The sequence below is a fragment of the Canariomyces notabilis genome (genome assembly GCF_033297395.1).
Source record: "Canariomyces notabilis strain CBS 508.74 unplaced genomic scaffold N656scaffold_3, whole genome shotgun sequence".
Taxonomy (NCBI): Eukaryota; Fungi; Ascomycota; class Sordariomycetes; order Sordariales; family Chaetomiaceae; genus Canariomyces; species Canariomyces notabilis.
Window position 1 is genome coordinate 1,469,372 of NW_027041825.1, and position 18,373 is coordinate 1,487,744.

The 18,373-nt window shown below is 53.5% G+C and overlaps 2 protein-coding genes and 1 non-coding gene across 3 annotated transcripts; 2 read left to right on the top strand and 1 right to left on the bottom strand.

Moving 5' to 3' along the window:
• Positions 1 to 3,075: 3,075 nt before the first annotated feature.
• On the top strand, positions 3,076 to 6,939 carry N656DRAFT_795615 (uncharacterized protein; the record flags this gene model as incomplete). The annotated part of the gene is made up of 3 exons (XM_064817438.1): positions 3,076 to 4,261; positions 4,352 to 4,608; positions 4,681 to 6,939. 3 exons carry the CDS (start codon positions 3,076 to 3,078, stop codon positions 6,937 to 6,939), a joined length of 3,702 nt encoding a protein of 1,233 aa, XP_064673506.1.
• Positions 6,940 to 7,327: 388 nt separating this feature from the next.
• N656DRAFT_842729 (uncharacterized protein) lies at positions 7,328 to 9,387 on the bottom strand. Its single transcript, XM_064819058.1, has one exon. The coding sequence runs from the start codon at positions 8,929 to 8,931 to the stop codon at positions 7,783 to 7,785; it is 1,149 nt and encodes a 382-aa protein (XP_064673507.1). The 5' UTR covers positions 8,932 to 9,387; the 3' UTR covers positions 7,328 to 7,782.
• An 8,670-nt stretch (positions 9,388 to 18,057) lies between these two features.
• Positions 18,058 to 18,131, top strand: N656DRAFT_t29. The gene has a single exon. It is a non-coding gene; the product is annotated as a tRNA-Val (tRNA).
• The last annotated feature ends 242 nt before the right edge of the window (positions 18,132 to 18,373 follow it).

An 18,373-nucleotide genomic window follows, 5' to 3' on the forward strand; every position in this document is an offset into this window, starting at 1 on the left:
TGTCGACAAACTCGGGGACGCAGAGAGCAGACGAACCATTCAACCTTTCAAAGGAACCAACCTGGAGCTCCTCAGTCCTAAGGTAGTCCTAATAAACGTCCTAACTCACTACAGTGTGGAGAATGGAGATGCGTGCAGTGCGGTAACCAGGCTGGTAGTTAGCGGCTCGGGGCCCAGTTACATAACGCTAACTTTCTGTTCCAGAACCCTTGTCGGACTGCTGAGTGTCGCGCCCTCCGGCAACCATGCCGGGGGAGGGGGGTCATACAACATAGCTGGGGCAAGCGTGTTAGGGCCAAAACAGCATTTTGGCACGGACATCGTGGAATCAGTCCCTTGACCAAGATAACAGTAGCCGACCTAACAGCCTTGCAACGTCAAATCAGACAGTTCCGTTGTAACAGACTGTTCCTAGCTCTGTTCCTAGGGGTAATAGACTGTTTTTAGCATCACGATAATTGCAGAACATGGTTGCCTATAAATGTTCGACCCTGAACATGATGTTCTAAGACGTTGTGTTGGGGGGCAAAAGCAAGGGCCTCTACAGGGTCATTCTCTGAACCTATAGAGGGCTGGTCTAAACTACGAAGGCCTAGATTGGAGATGAAAAATAAGATCACGACTTAGAGTCGAACTTACAATCCACAGATTACAAGACTACAATTTACAGTACATCTACAGGCAATCACACTACGAGCACGCGTGACTGCCGATGCAAAAATTTGAATGATAAGGTGCCTGGCGCGAGGAAGGGAAGGAGCAATTGAGTCTAGGGAGAAGGTAGGATACAATACTGTTAACAGGAATTGATTGTTCCTGACTAGACAGAATATCTCCGAATATAGGCTGTTCCTAGGAAAACACGATGTTTCCTTGACATACTGTTCCTGTTGTACAATACTGTTGGTCTGAATAGTATTGCCCTGACCTGTTTCAGCCTACAACATACTGTTGTAGGAATCTTGGCTCTGTTGCGACACTAACAGCATTGCCAGTAAATGTTCCTGGACCCCCCCCATCCCGGCACGGAAAGCTTGGCGCGATACGACGCTCGACGCTGTGCAGCCGGGCCCCCACTTTCAGCTGCTCCTGAGCTGCTCGTTTTACGTATGGCTCACTCGTCGCTTTCTCAACTCCTTCAAGTCCCTCCCAGGTTACTGGTGGGTTAATATGCAACCACCTGGAACATCGACCGATGTCAGAACTCAATCTTCTCTTTGGAGGCCGAGATGGCAGGAATTGCCCTAGACGAAGCGCTCAAGTTTACCGGTTTCCAGGTTCGTAGGGCCCGATGATTCATGGATCAACCGATGGGGTATCGTATTTGAAGGTGGATCCTACAGCCGCAAAGGTGGGTGCCGCGGAGGAGCCCTGAGTCTCAGGCCCCGATAGGCTGTGGCCTGCTGCTGATTGCTGAATGTTAGGGCGGGGCGAGGCTGTGCGCAATACCTACCCGAAAAGGGGGTGCACAACAGCCGTCAAGGACCGAGATCGATCAATGACGGAGGATGGAGCGTTGGAGACCGTCCGTTGATGGAAGCTTTGAACAGTGAAGCTAATATCTTGCATCTAGGTTTGCATTATGGTGGAATGGCAACCTGTCTCACTTCCTACACCGCATACCTAAGGTAAAAAGCCTATACAGACATGAACACCCGGGTGCTAGCACATTGCAGGAGGCAACTCAGGAATGTTGTGTGGATTGATATCGCTTTTTGGTGTCAGAAGCTCGGGGATTAAACGCAATGCACAAAGATCGGCCGATCGGGTTGGCGATGAGTTTATCACTGCCCAGTTAATACGAGTTCGCAGCTGAATGGGGACCGCACTAATAGGCTAGAAAGACAAAGAGTCTCTTCAAGAACGAAGCGCTCAAAGGACTATGCCACCGATTCATTGGCCTGAAGCACTGAACGCCTCGACCACTTTAGACTAAGTACTGTACAGTGCAGTTCAGCAGAATGACCGAGTTGAAGCAAGGTGCCGTGGGAAGGTAAGTGACAAAAAAGACGAGAGCCATCACCTCAACGGATTCAGAGTTTCGTCGGCGCCGAGTCGGCACAGGCTCACTAACAGCCGAGTTCGATTATGACAGATGTATGGTACCGTACGTTATTCTGAGTGCCGCCTAGTTACTCTCCGATCCGGATCGGCCTTAACATGTAACACCCAGGTCCAAGTACGTACGGACCAAAGAATCAGAATCTGAGATATGGATGTTCTGCCGCTAAATTCCAGCTCAAAGTCAAGGGTTAACTTCGAGGTGGAAACCCTGAACTTTCAGACAGGGGCACGCACGAGGCTGAAGGGTCACGTGCTGTGGCTGGCCAATCGGTGGTGTTCGGCTAGGCGGTAACGACGCTACAAGCCTGGCGCCTGGGACCACAAATCCAGTAACAGCACCTAACGTTAGAGAGAACATCGACAAGACCTCGACGAAGCTCCGGAGCACCACACACACTCGACGTCGACTTCGGCCCGCATCGCGCCCCCGGGAAGGTCAAACGCTTCGACGACGACCCTGGCACAGCGCGCTCTTTTTCACACGCAACGTCTCTCTCCGGCGCGCATCTTTCTTGGACCCGAAAACCGATCAACCCCGCTGGTCCGGTTGCATCCTTCACTGCATCTTGCATCGCATCTTATTGTGAGTTCGGTCCTTGTCCCTGTCGTGCCAATTGACTCGCATCCCGTCGACGCTTCTTTCCTGGGAGCCGGAAATCCCTGTGATTCTGCGAGGCAATGGTTCACTCCGTTTCCGTGCCGAGTCTCCCCTGCGCCGTGCCCCTCGATACCCCTCGACCCGCTCTTCCGCCTCCCTCCGGGATCTTCTCTTCCGGCCACCTCCGGTCGTTTCTCACGCTTCTCACCTTTCCGCAAGGCAAAGTTGCGAGGCAAAGTTAGCCTTGCTTGTTTATGCCCTTCCTGTCGCACCGCAATATCTGGACTGAAACCAGAACTGCTATTCCAACGTTGCGGCATCCAACTTACCTTTCTCTTGTTTTAGCTACCCGACGCGTGCCTTCCCGATCGATGCCCTCGTCAGCGGTCTCGGTTTCGCGTTAGACCACGGATATGAAAGGAAACCGCAACCCGCAACCGTTACCGCCGTCGAGCGCGACTCCGCTCTCGCCTACTTCCAAGGGCACAGCGAAGTACACCAACAAGGACGGTTCCAAGTTTATAACTGTGCCCAAGATGGGCTCTCCCGTCGACTCCAGCCAACCATCGCCGACGATAGCGTCCTCGCCAACCGCCCAAGGTGCTGCACCGCCCGCTCAGCCTGTGAATCGGAAGAAGCAGAAACGGAGGGCAAAGGCTGCGGCGAAGGCCGCTGCCGAACGAGCGCAGAGTGACCATGCGGTGAACGGGATGCCCAGCCCCTCTGATTCGCATTACCAGCAATCAACCCAGTCCGACCAGCGGTACGAACAAGAAGAGCAGAACATTGCCGGACACGCCCAAAACCAGCAGTCATACCAGAACGGGGTTGCGCAAGCGACATCTGGCAAGTCGAAAAAGTCCAAGAAGAAAAAGAAAAAGAACAACGCCGCGGGGCCGAGCGCTGATGACCCTCCCAACGACGACCAGTACACGCAGGACGGCCATGCCAGACGCTCCGACGTCCCGCCGCCGCCGCCTCCACCGCCTCAGCGCGATCGTCCTCTCATGTCAAAGGAGAAGATTTGGAACACGAGCTCTCAAGAGGAGCGTGAGCGTATTAAGGAGTTCTGGCTTGGACTGAGTGAAGCCGACCGCAAGTCCCTCGTTAAGGTCGAGAAGGATGCCGTCCTCAAGAAAATGAAGGAGCAACAGAAGCACACGTGCAGTTGCACTGTGTGTGGAAGAAAACGGAATGCTATCGAAGAGGAGCTTGAGGGGCTTTACGACGCCTACTATGAGGAGCTGGAACAATACGCGAACCATCCTAACCAGGGCGATGGGCCTCCGATGTTGCGTCCCCGCCGCTCGCTTGGCTCGATGGGCGGGATGCGGCGCCGCAGTCTCCCCTCGAGATACTCCAACCATCAGCCTTCCCACGGGCGGATTGTGGAGCATGTTGGAGATGACGACGAGGAGGACGCCGACCTGGACGACGAGTTCGACGGGGACGGGGAGGGCGAAGTTGAGGAAGACATCAGCGAGGAAGAGCTGGAGGACGACGAGTACAGTGACGAGGACCAAGAGCCCTCGGAAGAACTGCACCGTTCCGACTACGCCGCTGACTTCTTCAACTTCGGAAATAGCCTGACTGTGCAGGGTAGGGACAGACTTCCCGTTCTCCCATCATTTCTGCAGAGTTATCCCTTTCCAGGGGCTGGCAATAACGCTTATGGCTCATCTTCTCTAGGCGGCATCTTGACTGTGGCCGACGACCTGCTCAAGAATGACGGCAAGAAGTTCATCGAAATGATGGAGCAGCTCGCAGAGCGGCGCATGGCCCGGGAGGAGGACGCCAGAGAGCAGTTTGAGCGAGGTTATGACCATGCAAATGGCGACCGTTATCACAATCACCCTCCTCCGCCAGATGATGAGGACTTTGATGTGGATGAAGAGGAAGAGCTTGACGAGGAGGAGGAGGACGACTACGACAGTCAAGAGGAAGAGGTACGAAGAAGGCGTCTTATTCGGCCATGCTTACAGGTTGATGTTGGGTTGGTTACTAATTCCATGGGCTAGGATACCATGACAGAAGAGCAGCGCATGGAGGAAGGACGAAGGATGTTCCAAATCTTTGCTGCCAGGATGTTTGAGCAGCGCGTTCTTACAGCCTACCGGGAAAAGGTCGCCAAGGAGCGCCAGGAGAAACTCCTGGAAGAGATTGAGGCGGAAAACCAGCAGGATGCACAGCGCAAGGCCAAGAAGGCCAAAGAAGCTCAGAAGCGCAAGGACAAGGCTGCCAAGAAGAAGGAGGCGCTGGCCGAAGAGAGGGCACGAAGAGAGGCAGAAAAGGCCGCCGAAGAAGCCGCACGCAAAGCCGCAGAGGCCCGTAAGGCCGAAGAGCAGCGGCTCAAGGCGGAAGAGAAACGGAAGAAGCGTGAATTACAGAAGAAGGCCGAGGAAGAAGAACGCTTGCGCAAGGAGGCGGAGCGCCAACGCAAGATCCAGGAGCGGGAAGAAGCTGAACGCAAGGCTCGCGAGGCCCGAGAGCGAGAGAAGAAGGCGCGCGAAGAAGCGCGTCTAAGGGAGAAGGAAGCCCGCGAACAGAAGGAGCGTGAAGCCCGTGAGAGGAAAGAGCAGCAAGAGCGTGAGCGGAAAGAAAAGGAGGCCAAGGCGAAGGCAGAGCGGGAGGCTAAGGAGGCCAAAGAGGCCAAGGAGGGAAAGGAGGCTAAAGAGAAGCGGAAGAAGGAGGAGAAGGCTGCTCAGAAAGCGGCAGCCCTCGCAACTCCGGTCCCGGTGCCTGTTACCCTTCCAAAACGTCCCGCGCAGCACCCGACACATCCCATCGCCCCGGTTCCGGCTTTACCACAACATTCGGCAGCATCACACGCTTCACCGCAGGTCTCGGTGGCCACACCGGCGTTTCCAAAGGCGCCAACACCCATGCGGGCGCGCCAACCATCACAGCAGGAGGGCAGCTCGGCCTCTTCGGGGCCTGCTTCACACTCGGGGTCCGTGCCAAGCCAGAACCCGTCTCCTCACCCCATCACTCCAATCCAGGCGAGCCCAGGCCCAATAGATCACCCAAGCAAGGTTGCAAATTCCGGTGCCAATTCTAGCTCGCAAAGCATTCTTCAACAACCACCTTCGCACTCCGCGTCCCCGCTGAGCATACCGTCCAAGTCTGCACCTTCGCAGCCCAGCCCGTTTGGCATCCCTCAAATGGGTGGGGGAACGCCGTTCCCGCCCCCTGGCCTGCATCAGATTCCGCCTGGACTCGGTAATGCCGTGCATCGCGACCCTTTGTTTCTTTCTATGCCTGGCTTCAGAGCCACACCTGGCATGATGGCGATGCCTCCGGGCCTTGGCGGTCCCGTGGGTCCCCGGGGATTCCCTCCCATGAATCCGCCCCCAGGCTTTCCGGGGGTTATGGAGTCGCCGGTGCCGGGAATGGCCCAAATGATGGGACCAGGCATGCAGAAAGATGCGTCGTCTCCACACTCGCGCCAGGGATCCGGAAGCTTTGATGCCGCCATGTCCCAGCCCGTCAGTCGCCCCACGCCCATTGGACGGCCTGCAAGTGTCGTTCAAGGCCAGCGACCGTCAAACGGGTCGCCGTCAAGTGGGCTTCCAAAACCAGACCCAGACGCCCATCTGGGAAGCAGTGCGCTGTTGGACGACGTAGATGACGGACTCCATGGCTTTGCAGTTCGGTTCCCTCGGCAACCTGTTGCGCCGCCCGGTCCCCCCAGGCCGGCACCTGGTTTCCCGATGGCGTCCTTCGGGATGGACCATATATTCCCTCCGCATAACAGCCCGTGGGGCCCGCCAGCTGTGCCACAGCCCAACTTCTTTGGTCCGCCGCCCGGTTTCGATCACAGCCCGCTGGGCGGTCATGGCATGGTGAACATGCCCTGGGGTCCCCCGGCACCCCCAGCCTCAACATTTGGGGCTCAGGGCTTCGATCGGCCAAACGAGCCGCGGTCTGTGGTCGTCAGGAAAATGCTGCGTCGTGCATGTGAGGAACTGGCCGCCGAAGGCACCGATCACTTTATCCCTCTGCAGCGAATCAAGGCCCAGGTCGAGATATTCAGCCACGGTCACGCCGTCGACGAGAAGGAACTCCTCGACATGTGCGAGACGGAGGGCAACGAAGTCAATGGCGGCGGCAGCTTCGATGTGCAGGAAGACGGCCAAGGCGGGAAGCTGATTCGCTTCGTGCTCGGCAACGAGCGGCCCATGGCACAGCCAGTCCAGAAGGCGGTGGGATACCACCCAGAAAGCCCAGCAACCGGGGGAGCCTCGTTCGCAAGCCTCAACAGCCGCGGCAGCCGCTAGGTCCGGCCTCTTTGGGAATTGGAAGCGCGGAAACGAGGAGTCTCCCCGGAAGAGATCCTCCCAGTGACAGTCGTTCGTCGGCTGAACAGCCCGTTGTTTTGAACGGAAGCTAGTTTTTTGGAGGCGAAGGGCGACAAGGGGAGGGGAGGATCATGTAGGTTTTGAAAGCAGTGCTCCCAGGGATTCATTCCCTTGTGTGTTGCGCTCTTTCTCCGGCGCCGCGATTGAGCGGGCCGAGTGACAGACAAGTGAATGCATTATCTTGTACAGTAACTTCATCAGACTCAGCGAGGGACAGCATTCGCGGGCTGGGATGGCGGCATCAGAGCATGCCGAGAATTGAACCAGCGTATCATCAATGCTCTGGAGCATCTACATCTGCCCGGCTGTGACTAAATCGTTTGATTCTGACTTGTTACAGTGATCTTCTGAACACGCAACTATATTATCGGGGATTGAAGATGTCTTTTAGGTGTTGGGTGTGTAGACCGACGAGTCGTTTGAATCTCGGGCGCAGCTGAGAAAACAGTTGATCGCCGGTGTTTACCGGCAAATGATGCTATTATCCAACTACAAGGTATCTAAACAAGATAGCGCGGACGAGAGAGGTCCCGCGAGAGATTTAGTATTTGTGCAAACAGCTGGTAAGCTGCCGCCGCGCCCTCATATACCCCTGGCTCCGATGTCCCTTGAATCCAAAAAAAAAAAGAAAAATAAAAATAAAGATGGGAGCCGAAAACGACCCAGACTGACGGCTTCTATAGTAGCTGAAAATAGTATGTGACCCAGCAAGGCAGACAGACACCATCCGATCCCGTCCGCCCTCTTTCCCAGCGGTCGACATCACCTCAACGGATGGGCATCATGCGAATCCGCAAACGGGTTCGCACCGGGGTACTGGCCGCCGACGCCGCCCTGGGCCAGCTGCTGCTGCTGCTGGTGATACGGGGTGTTGTTGAACTGGCCATGCTCACCACCGCCCTGAACCGCCCCCGGCACACCACCCACCTCCATCATCCCGACATCCGCAGTCTGCACATTACCCTGCTGCTGCAGCGGCGGGGCGTGCGAATACATAAGCGGCTGGCCCTCCGCCGCCGCCTGAGGCGCATTTGCCGTACCCGTGACAGCCGTCCCCGGCCGCTTAGCAGCAACCACAGCCTGGGTCTTTGCCTCCTTGGCAATCTTTGCGGCCTCGGCAGCGCGCTCGATGCGCTTGTGTGTGCGCCGCTCGCGGCAGCAGCAGAAGCACACCGATATGACAGACCCCAGCACGGCCGACGCCATGATGATGGCGATGATGGTCCCGCCCACGTCGAGCGACGACTGCTTGTACATGCAGCTCGGGTTGCCCTGGTTGTCCTGCTGGCAGATGAGCCCGTCGCGGCACACGGCGCTGACGGTTACCGTGGGGAAGCAGGAGAGTTTTTTCCCCTTGTCGGTGCCTGTTGACTGCACGGGGCAGGAGGTGATGGAGGAGGTCTGGTCTGTGAAGCATGGTGTTGGGGAGGCTGGGGATGCCGTGGTGTCCTGTCGTGGGTGATGCACATGGACCGTCATGGCCATGGCGGTTGGGGCGGGAAGAGGCAGTGCTGCGCGCGCGGTGACGCCCATGAAGGAGGGTTCTTTGGCGGCGGCTTGCGGGTGGGGGTGGTCGTGGGTGTCGCGCCGGGCGGCGGCGGCGCGGCGGAGGTCGTTGTTGGAGTTGGATGGCGTGTCGCACCGACGCAGGAGCCAGAAGGCTTCGATGTGCGACTCGGCAGGGGTGCACCCGGCGTTGTAGAAGCACCGTTCCAGGTCCTCGGCCAGGGTTCCCTCGGACTGGGTGGATTCGGCGAGCTGAGAGAAACAGTAGGCGAGCGAGCCCTCGTCACCGCACGACGCGGTGCTCGCGAGATCGCGGCCGCGCGTCTGGAGGCATTCTAATCTGCTGCTGGCCGAGGCCAAGGTCGCTGACGCGAGGAAGAGAGAGGTGAAGAGGGTGTTGCGCATCTTGAAGATGACTTCTCGGATCGTCGCTGCAGGTTGCCGAACTTGTTCTAACCCCGAGTTTTCCGGTAAATCGGTTGGCTTGGCCAGTCAATCGATCCTTTTGGCTACCTGTAGGCCGTGCCTTTGGGTTCTCAAAATCTGGTCCCTCCACAGATCGGCGGTGATACAGCATACAAATCCAAAGGTGCCGATGGCGGACTCCCCTAGTAGAAAACGTGACTGCTCCGAATGCTGCCTGCGTGCGACGAGCGTTCAGGAGCCGCTTTGAAATGCCGTCCTCAACCTTTCGCACAACCGCACTAAAAGGGGGAAAATGCGGTTTTGGCAGCTTCGAGGCTCAATCCTCTCCCCGATGGGAATCTCACCAAAAAGGATGTGGAAACGACAGGTGGGAGGAGCGGGAAGTTTTGAAAGGGCGGTCCTCCTTTTTTTATTTTTGGGGGGAATCGCACTCCATCGCCCAGCCCAGCCTAGACCCCAGGCCGGGAGAGAGCGGGGCCCGGTTTGATATGTGCCTTGCACAAATTGGGAGGCCTGGGCATGCTGGTGTGAGGCTGCGCTTCACGATGGCTGGGTAAAGCAGGGGTCCTGTAGGGTCCAAGCAGGGGTCTGCTGAAATGAGACGGCAAAACGCTTGGCGGTTTGCCCCTGCGATGGCACGGTACAAATAGCTAACATAACGTGAACGTTCACCTCCCTTATCCAAAAGTATAACATTGATGAAGTGCAGAGATTGTGGAATAGCTGTTGTTCCTGCGATTATCCGAGACTTGCTACGAATACTACTATCTGGCTAGGATCACCTTCTGCATCAGATGATTCAAAATCAGCGCTAGCCAAGAACTATGTAGTGTAAATGCGGTTTTCTTAAGCAGCCCCTGGCGCAGTGCAGGGGAGGCTGAGTTCTGCCAGATCTGGCATAACGTTTGTTACCTAACGTTACTGTAGCGCCAAGCAGCTGCAGTCTCGCGCGCTCCTTTCCAGTATCGAAAGCCCTTGAAGAGACTGCATTGAACAAAGATACTCCTTATGTCAGTTTGCAGATATTTTGGTAACTGTATTAGATTGATTGACAGTGCACTTCCACGGCTTATCCAATGGATGGATAGGACATCTCATGTTCCCCCTTATGAAGCCGTCAACCCCAACCGTCCCACAGACAAGATCCAGCAGAACGCTTCACCGCCCTGCGTTTGCTTGGCGCGCTATCTAGCGCGTCACGTGTATACTCGGTACTTTGTACCTACATACCTTCAAATATCTGCCGCTTCCCGACTCCCGAGTACTCACATGCAGTGACCGGTCACAGCTCGCATGTGTGCGTTGGCAAACCCAGAGCCAAGCCCCTCACCACTGTGAGCATCTCCAAAAGACAAGAAGTACTTGCAAAGCTCTGCTGTAAAATTCGTTCCAAGTTCCAACCCAAGGATGACCCAAATTATGCGTCTACATACCTATGTATGTACATACATTGTGCCGCACTCCGCAGTCGGTCAGCAACGTGGCTGAGGTGCGGAGAGACCGATGACTTGCATCCAATCCCAACGGCCGTAGCAGACCCCCTAAATTTGTATGCTCTAGTTATGTCAAGAGCAATGAGACCTATGGAAGAAATCTGAAGCCCAAGGTGGAAGGATTTGCGCGTGTCAAGCGTTTTCTACATTAGTGCGCTTGCTCCAGAAGTCCTCGATCGGGTTGCTGGCAAGCTTGACTGACTATCAACCCGTACCCCGTACAACATACACTAAAGTACTCACCACTCAACGCGGAAGTCCACTTCATCCCCACTGGTTCTCACTGGACCGGCTCGAGTCTTCGCCCGCCAGCTGGACCCGAAGGGCCAACACATTCCGCCACCCCAAAAGCGTCGCCCACATTCGCTCCGTCGGCGACTACGGCGTGCTGGCGGCCGGCCCCTACAGCAAGATGTGTATCTACGATATCCGCTATCTCGCGAGGACGAGGCCGCAGCTCGACACGAGCGTGTCCAATGACTGGACCTGGAATGTCCGCGCCACAGTACGGTAATTTTGCAAAGCAGTTCGCAGAGTACAATTGGCGCAGTACATGTACTACGTGAATGTGAAATCAGCATGAAAGAGTGAGGGTACGGTTTGACGGCGATGACAGGATGGAACGGTAAAGGAAGGAAGTGGGCGGTGAGGGTAGGTGCTAGGCGTTGGATGGGGGTATTATATTGGCAAGTTTACGACTGCAGAATTTCAACAGGAACTCCTACAATTCAATGGCGTTTTGGCGTAGTGGTTCCAGGCGTTGAGTAAATACCTGGATAGCCTCTGGTCGATGAATGGTACTGTCCCAGAGTGTAGTCTAGGCTCAACCCTCTTTTTTGGAGTGGCGAGTTCGACTCCTGGATCAGCCATCCTTTTTCCCCTTCCTTTCTTCGAATTCAAGTGTAGGGAGATTACCTTACCTAGTTAATTACTCTCATCTCCGAACAAACATGTGAAGAAATACCTAAGGTAGACGGACACCTTTAAGCTATCGGACATAGAACAAAAAGAAGCACCCAAGGGTCGAACGAGTGACCTTCATGTCGCCCTACTAAGGCGCATGAGCCCCTCCATTACAACCACTAGAAAGGAGCAGTCGATAGCGACACTTCCGACTCTACACTAGCAATGTCAATGCCAAACGTGGGCTATGCACAACCCCATGCGCCTGGGATTCAAACAAGTCGTACATATTTGGGAATGGGTCATGTTCTGGCTACCTTAGGTTATATGTAATGAACAGTCTGTGACCTCTAGGAGGTACTACATCATGATGTAGTGAGTAGATAACATGAAGGTAAGTGCTCAATCTTGTCATGAAATTGAACGGTCGTTGAGTTGAACACGAAGAAGACAGGACCTAAACCTGCCGCCGTTCATGGGTTTGGGACGTGGGCTTCTTGGGGGTTTCTAGCCAGAGCCAGCCTGGTTGGCATCACGGGCGTCGGTTGCTCCCCCAGCCTCGTTGTCTCTGGGGGTTTCGCCGTCTCCATTGGCCTCATTTTCCTCGGTGCCCCCGTCTTCTCCAATGGCGTCATCTTCTCCATTGGCCTCATTCGCTTCATGGGCCTCGTTCACTCCGCTAGCGTCGTTCGCGCTGCAGAGCCCATTCGCTCTGCGAGCAGCTCGTTCACAAACAGGGCTAAGTCGGTGATGAGTCTTGTTAGGTGGTATCGACTGGAGACACAGTCTGTTCGCATATTGACGATAGTGAACTGTAAAGGACTCGGAATTATAGAAAATAACGGTGTGAGGGGACAAAGAGAGTTTGAGAGGCTGGGGACTCAAGGAAATCATGATTTTTGTAAGGGGGGCCAGGGTATTCTATGTCTGGTACATACCAATTGGAGTTTGGAGAATGATAGATATCATTGTGAGTTAGGCAGCCCACTACATGCCCCTGACGAACACAGCGTGGCCCTACAATGCGGTCGCAGCTACGGCAGGGGCTAAATATATAATGAGTCCATCAGTATAAGTGCCACACATAAAGTGAGGTAAGATTTAATTACCAGTGATGTTGTTGGTCTGGCATTTGACGCTTCAAGGCTGTCAAGTAGCTGAGGTTCGTGGTTGTGTCTTCGGGAAAAGGGATCAAGATATGAGGATATGATGTGAGTGAGGACTGAAGTATAGAGGAATAATCGGCTGGGAGGAAAGCTAACTTAGTCGGCGAACTAGGTCCCTTATATACACAACCTGCTATTCATATGTTGAGGGTATTGCAATGACCTGATACTTGCGACAGCCTGTCTGCTGGCAGAGTGAGACCTCAGATTTCCATACTAGACTGAGGTGTTACATGAACAGACAAAGCCGTCGCGGTAAAGGCTCGGAGAACGAGGTTCCCGGGCCCTGGGCGACTCAAGCGCTTCGACTTCTTTTCAGAGGCTGTTCCCAGATGAGAGCCTGGGTTTCGAGGTTTCCGCTGGCATTGTTTCGGTACCACGACACTGTAATTGACGCATTCAGTTCAGTTGTTCATCAAGAGAAGGAATACACCAATATGGCAGGATCATACCAAACTGATCTCTCTCCTGTCACTGAGCAGCAGTCTGCCATTCACTCTGTCTCAGCTCGTTCAAGTATGAGGCGCGTGACAGGAGGTTTCAGGAAGTATCAAATAGTGACGTCCATGTATACATGTACCTAAGCAGCGACTATGCCCTGTCTGAAAAACGTCCCTCCGAGTTTCCTTGCTTTGGGCTCTCTTATCTTTGTCACTCTGCATTGCTACCCGCGATAGCGGCCTCCGAGTAAATACGAAGCACGAGCCCACGGGTAGAAATGAGGAGAGAATCTGAATCTCCAAGTCCATTTTGCTAAGTCATCCCCCCCCTGAACCCCTTTTCTCCCATCCTTTCCTCCCTTTCTGAAAATGCAAACAATCTTCCCATCGTCAGCCTCAAGTCATCTCTCAGTAGACGACCACCTTCTAACCCGCATAATATCTTGACTTGATAGAACAGACTGAAAGTGAAGCCAATCCGCGTCCGGCACCCCCTGAGCCCCTTTTCATTGACAGCCTTGGCATATGGTCCGTGCACTTGATGTTTTCCCAACCCCAGCGGCTCGGCCTGCACCTTCCTTTTGCAGGTCCCCCTTCTGCTTTCCTTACGCATGTTTCTAGAACGAGGCGTGGTTTTCTACCTTATCTTACTTAATGTTCACGAAGCATCGCGGGCGATTTGCTTCGTCGTTCATACCATCGTCTTCTGCATCTGCTCTCATACAGCAAACACCGACAGCGTACTTCATAGCGGTCTCAGGCTTGTGTCGCGAGTTAAGCCCGTTTTTGTTCGCATCGAACCTGAAGCACTGCCCAAAACACACAACCAATTCTGAGTTCATTCTCGCTCAATCGTTGTACGCAGCACGGTGAATTGTTAATCTCAGCGCCATCTCTTGTTTACCCGGCATCGGGAGGCTGCCTCTTAGGCTCTATTTTAAAGCCGTGAGGTGACTGAGGTCCATCAGCCCAATGGGCCATGGAGTTCCCTCCAACCGCCAGGCAAATTGAAAGAGGCCTGCAGTCCTTCATTAATTCCGACAATCTAGATGCCGTCTGCAAGTTACCTTAGCTTCTCGGCACGATTCATACAGAAGTTGCCGGATGCAGCTTGCTTCTGAATGGGACCGAGAACTGAACTTCCGACACGCATCGACTTGCCTTTGGCCGTGACACTCAGACATCACAGTTGTTTTGTCAACACATATTTCAGGGGCAATTTTCCGAAATTCTACAAAGGCTCTCGGGAGGACGAAGTCAACAAATTCTTCGAGTGTGATGGCAAGTACGGGCAATTCTCCCTTGCGGTCCAAGAACGACTGAGCGACTCGGAACGGTAGACTCCGTACTGGGAGGAGAATGGGCTTGCTCCTAGCCAGTCATGCAGAGAAACGCCACCACCCAACAAGTCGCATATCTCGGATACAGGACGCTCGATTGCTCTTCTAGACAGCACTTGTCATCCTGGAGGAAACCTTGAGAGCTGAGACGAAGAGCCCGAAGTGAGGGCATGTCCGACCGTAGCTGCAGCTTGAGGTCATGGAGCGCTTGGCTTGACCTGTGGGCTCTAACCGGTTTAATATTCAACTGTTTGGAGAGGTGATAAAGGAGTTTGGCTGACCCAAGAGACATAGCACGAGAGGAGAAAAACCTCGTCCTGAGACTTGCACGCCATAAGAATCTGGGTTTGACTGGTCTTGACTCCAAGTGAGCCTGTCGAGTCAGCTACCATACCAATTAGCGTTCGTTTACGCTGCCTCACCAAACCTCAGCCAAGAGCACGGTACCACCAGCCCCTGGCTGTGTTACTGTGTCTTCAGCCGGCGCTGAGGAGCAAATAACGCAGCCTGTAACTGCTCAGATGCTAAGGTAGGTACTATGTAAGAACACTACAATCAGTCAGAAAGCTCAGGCTGTATGTACAGTACAGGTAGTAGGAAAGATGCCATCCTGCATGGAGTGGTCAAGATCTACTAGCAACCTAGAACTACTACTTACTGAAGGGTTGTACTTGTAGAATTTTCATTCTCTGTTTACGCACTCAAGCTTGAGATGCTTTGGCATCATTCTTGAGCTAACTATCTCTCGGACGTGAACCTCGTTGGACATGGAGTCTAAATTCGTCACTCATGGTACAACCCATACAGCCTTGCGTGTCAGTCTGCTTGAAGCGTGGTATGCTTGCTGGATGCGTTCCTAATGACTCAACTTACAGTCCAGACAATGGCCTTTATCTGAGTGAGTTTGCCTTAAAGTAGTACCTACCTAGTTTGTCTTATACACCTAATCGCAAACAATGGTGGCATTGGAGCTGTCATTGGCAAATATGAGGTCTCATCACCCTTTTGGGCAAGACGTTACCAATAACAGGGTACGAGGAAAGAGAAGTAAAAAGAGATAAAGGGATGGCATTTGTTTCCTTCATATATCTCAGAGATTCTGGAAGGAGTCGGCACCAGACAACAAGGTTCGACGACCGATTTCTGAGACCGTAACCCCTTCACTCGTAGTATATAATCATCACCGCATTTGTAAAGGACCTTATACCACACTCACCTCACTGGTCCTGTGTTAGGTGGTTTTGGTATATTGGGCGATTGGATGGAAGTTAAAGAGGTAGGAGGTAGGTACTAGTACTCTAAGGCAGGTACCTACCTGAACTGCCACCGTTTCGTTTCTGATAAAGGCAGGTACCTACGTTTCTTAAGTGAGAATCAAATCACAAGTTGCTCAAGAAACTTTTCCAGCGTGACTCACCGTCGCGTCTTCCTTCGCGTTTGCCTATGGCGCCCTCTTTTCGTTTTGCGCAGTTCAAGTCGGCTTTCGATTCGCAAACCTCAACCCATCGGTCAACCTCATCTATTACCGCATTTCCTGTCGAGCCCAATACTCGCACAATTCTCCATCACTTACCGCATTTCTGAACTCACTACTCGCATGTATCATCCCTTCGCCCATCCAAAAAGGACTCATCGGCTGACTTGAGCAGTTTGAATCAAGATGACGTGGATGACTAGGAACGCTTGCAGCACCGCGAGCTATCTATACAGACTCCCAGTGGAGTTGCATGAACCGATTTTTGCAAAGCTGTCCTTCCGAGATATCATCGTACTGGCAGAGTATGCTGCAGAGGGATGCACCTTGGCCGTCGCATTGAGCATCAGCCCGGTTTGGAGAGCTTGGCTCGGATTTGTTTTCAGCATCACACTTTCGGGTGAAAGAACCGCTGGAATCTGACGTGAAGCATGTCATCCCATGTCTTCGGCCTCAAGACTGGTGCCTGCGACTTTGGATCAGAGCGGCCGAGGCCGAAGGTGTGCTTGGTGTGCTAGCCGTGGAGGCGTCGCCCAAACTTTTGAGGAAGAAGGAGAAGCTCCTTTCCAAGTCTTACCCGCTATCTCTTCCGGACGCTATCATCCAAGACATTCGGACGGTAAGGGAAGGGCGGGAAAAGTACTTCGCAGCATTCGGCCGAACGTACGGGGTATTCGCAGCGATTAAAAGAATACGGATTATCGAGGCGAAGACACTTGAGGACAGTAAGTTCAAGCACCGCTGAGTGACAGTACGAACCTGGTTTCGAATAACATCGCTGCGCCCTTTGACTTGGATGATCCCTTCCTCCCCTGCCCACAGAGTCGGCTTCAGTGCTGGGCTGCTGGCTAAGACTGATCTCTGTGTACCACAGGAGTTGGGGCTAAAACCCTTCTTTCCATGGACTATGGCTCAAGTCCCCGCCCGGGATCCTCAATATTCGGACCGCCCCCGAACACCCTCGTGTTTTACCAGCCCATAGATTTCCTCGAGCCTATACTACCCAGGACCAGCTCCGACACTTCCCGAGATCCTCGAGATTCAGGTTGCACCTTGAGAACCTCGACGTTGAGCTGCCTCCCGAGATTCGCGGGATTACGACAAATTCAAAGTCCAATACCCCTCGTCCTCGTCCACCTCGTCCTCGCCCCCGTGTATACAGATGAGTCTGAACTCACGTTTGTGGATTGGTTCGTGGCGTTTCTTGACGTTGTGGAATGGATGGAGAAGACATTCCCTGGCATCGCGAGGAGGGCCAAGTTAGCGGGCAGCTTGTGAATAGAGCAGGGGCACAAGTGCAATGGGCTGAGCAAGTTGGCGGTTCGTCTCAGGGTTGAGGAATGCTATGGTATGCAGGATATGGAGATTCTGTATGAGCAGAATACAAACCCAGGATGTGGGGAAGAATCGAAGTGTGAGGTAATTAGTATCGACAATGATGCTTAACGAAAGTATAATGTCTAATCAAGTCTTGACTGGGGAGACTTGATCTCCCTGAAGCTGTGTAGGTAGCTTTCCCCATCACTCCCCCCTTTGCTCTCTTCTTATTAAGTCTCTGTTCAGAATCAAACCTCATTACCTACCACGACCCCCAACATATCCATCGCGTATATTGCCCCAACATTCTTAAAACCGGCCACCATCCGCCTCCCCGACCCCGATTCGCAATGGGTACAGCACCCTGACTCTCTCGGGCTGTCTTTTACATTATAGTACCATAAGAATTGCCGAAAGAAGAGAATAAAGTTTGAGAGAATGGCGTGTTGACTCTGGGGAACAGTAAGCAGGTACAGGTTATGCGAGAAGCCTCCATATTTATGGGAGTATTACTCTCGCATCTCGCTCAGAGGCCAATGCTGTGTGACTTGGAGTCTTAGACCGTTAGACGCACAATCTCATTCGCCCCTTTCCCTAGACAGTGGTCTTTTCTACTCTTCAAATTTCCAGATGGCACTCAATTTCTTCTACTTTGAAAAAAGGGAACTGCTCCTTAACTAAGCGGACCTAAAGCTTGATAGGATGGCCGGGAAAGGGCTGGAGCAAAGAAGGGGACACATTGACATTTGCACATAGTGCATGAGACCTTTAGAGCATCAGTAAGAGCTGACAACTCTCATTCATTCTGAACTGCTGGGCCATTTCCAGCTTTATTGATATAACCTCTGTAACACCATTGATCCATGGACACTGGCGTTCTAATCCCGGCGGTTCAAGTCCGAATCTATCCCTTAGCATACAAAACCTCTATAGGGTAGCCTTTTGAATGTACTGAACAGCAATTCAAGGAATGGTTCCGTGGTGTAGTTGGTTATCACGTCAGTCTAACACACTGAAGGTCTCCAGTTCGAACCTGGACGGAATCATCATGCGATTACTTTTGCCGAGCGACACACCCCTTATTTTTGTCATGCATCCATGTCATATTTTTGGTCTAGAAAGGGCAAATATGTAGGCGCAATTCGTGAAGTTGAGGCCTCCTTATGGATAGCTGATGAGGTGTCAGACGAGTGGGACGGGACCGGTGCAAGGCCGCAAACGCCGAGCTTGTCCCCTGCCTACGTCATCGCAAACGTTTCCTGCCCTGACAGCCTCGCATCTCTCCCAT

Excerpts from the sequence above, each read along its gene's own strand:
- N656DRAFT_842729 (XM_064819058.1), bottom strand. The coding sequence starts at position 8,931 with ATGCGCAACACCCTCTTCACCTCTCTCTTCCTCGCGTCAGCGACCTTG.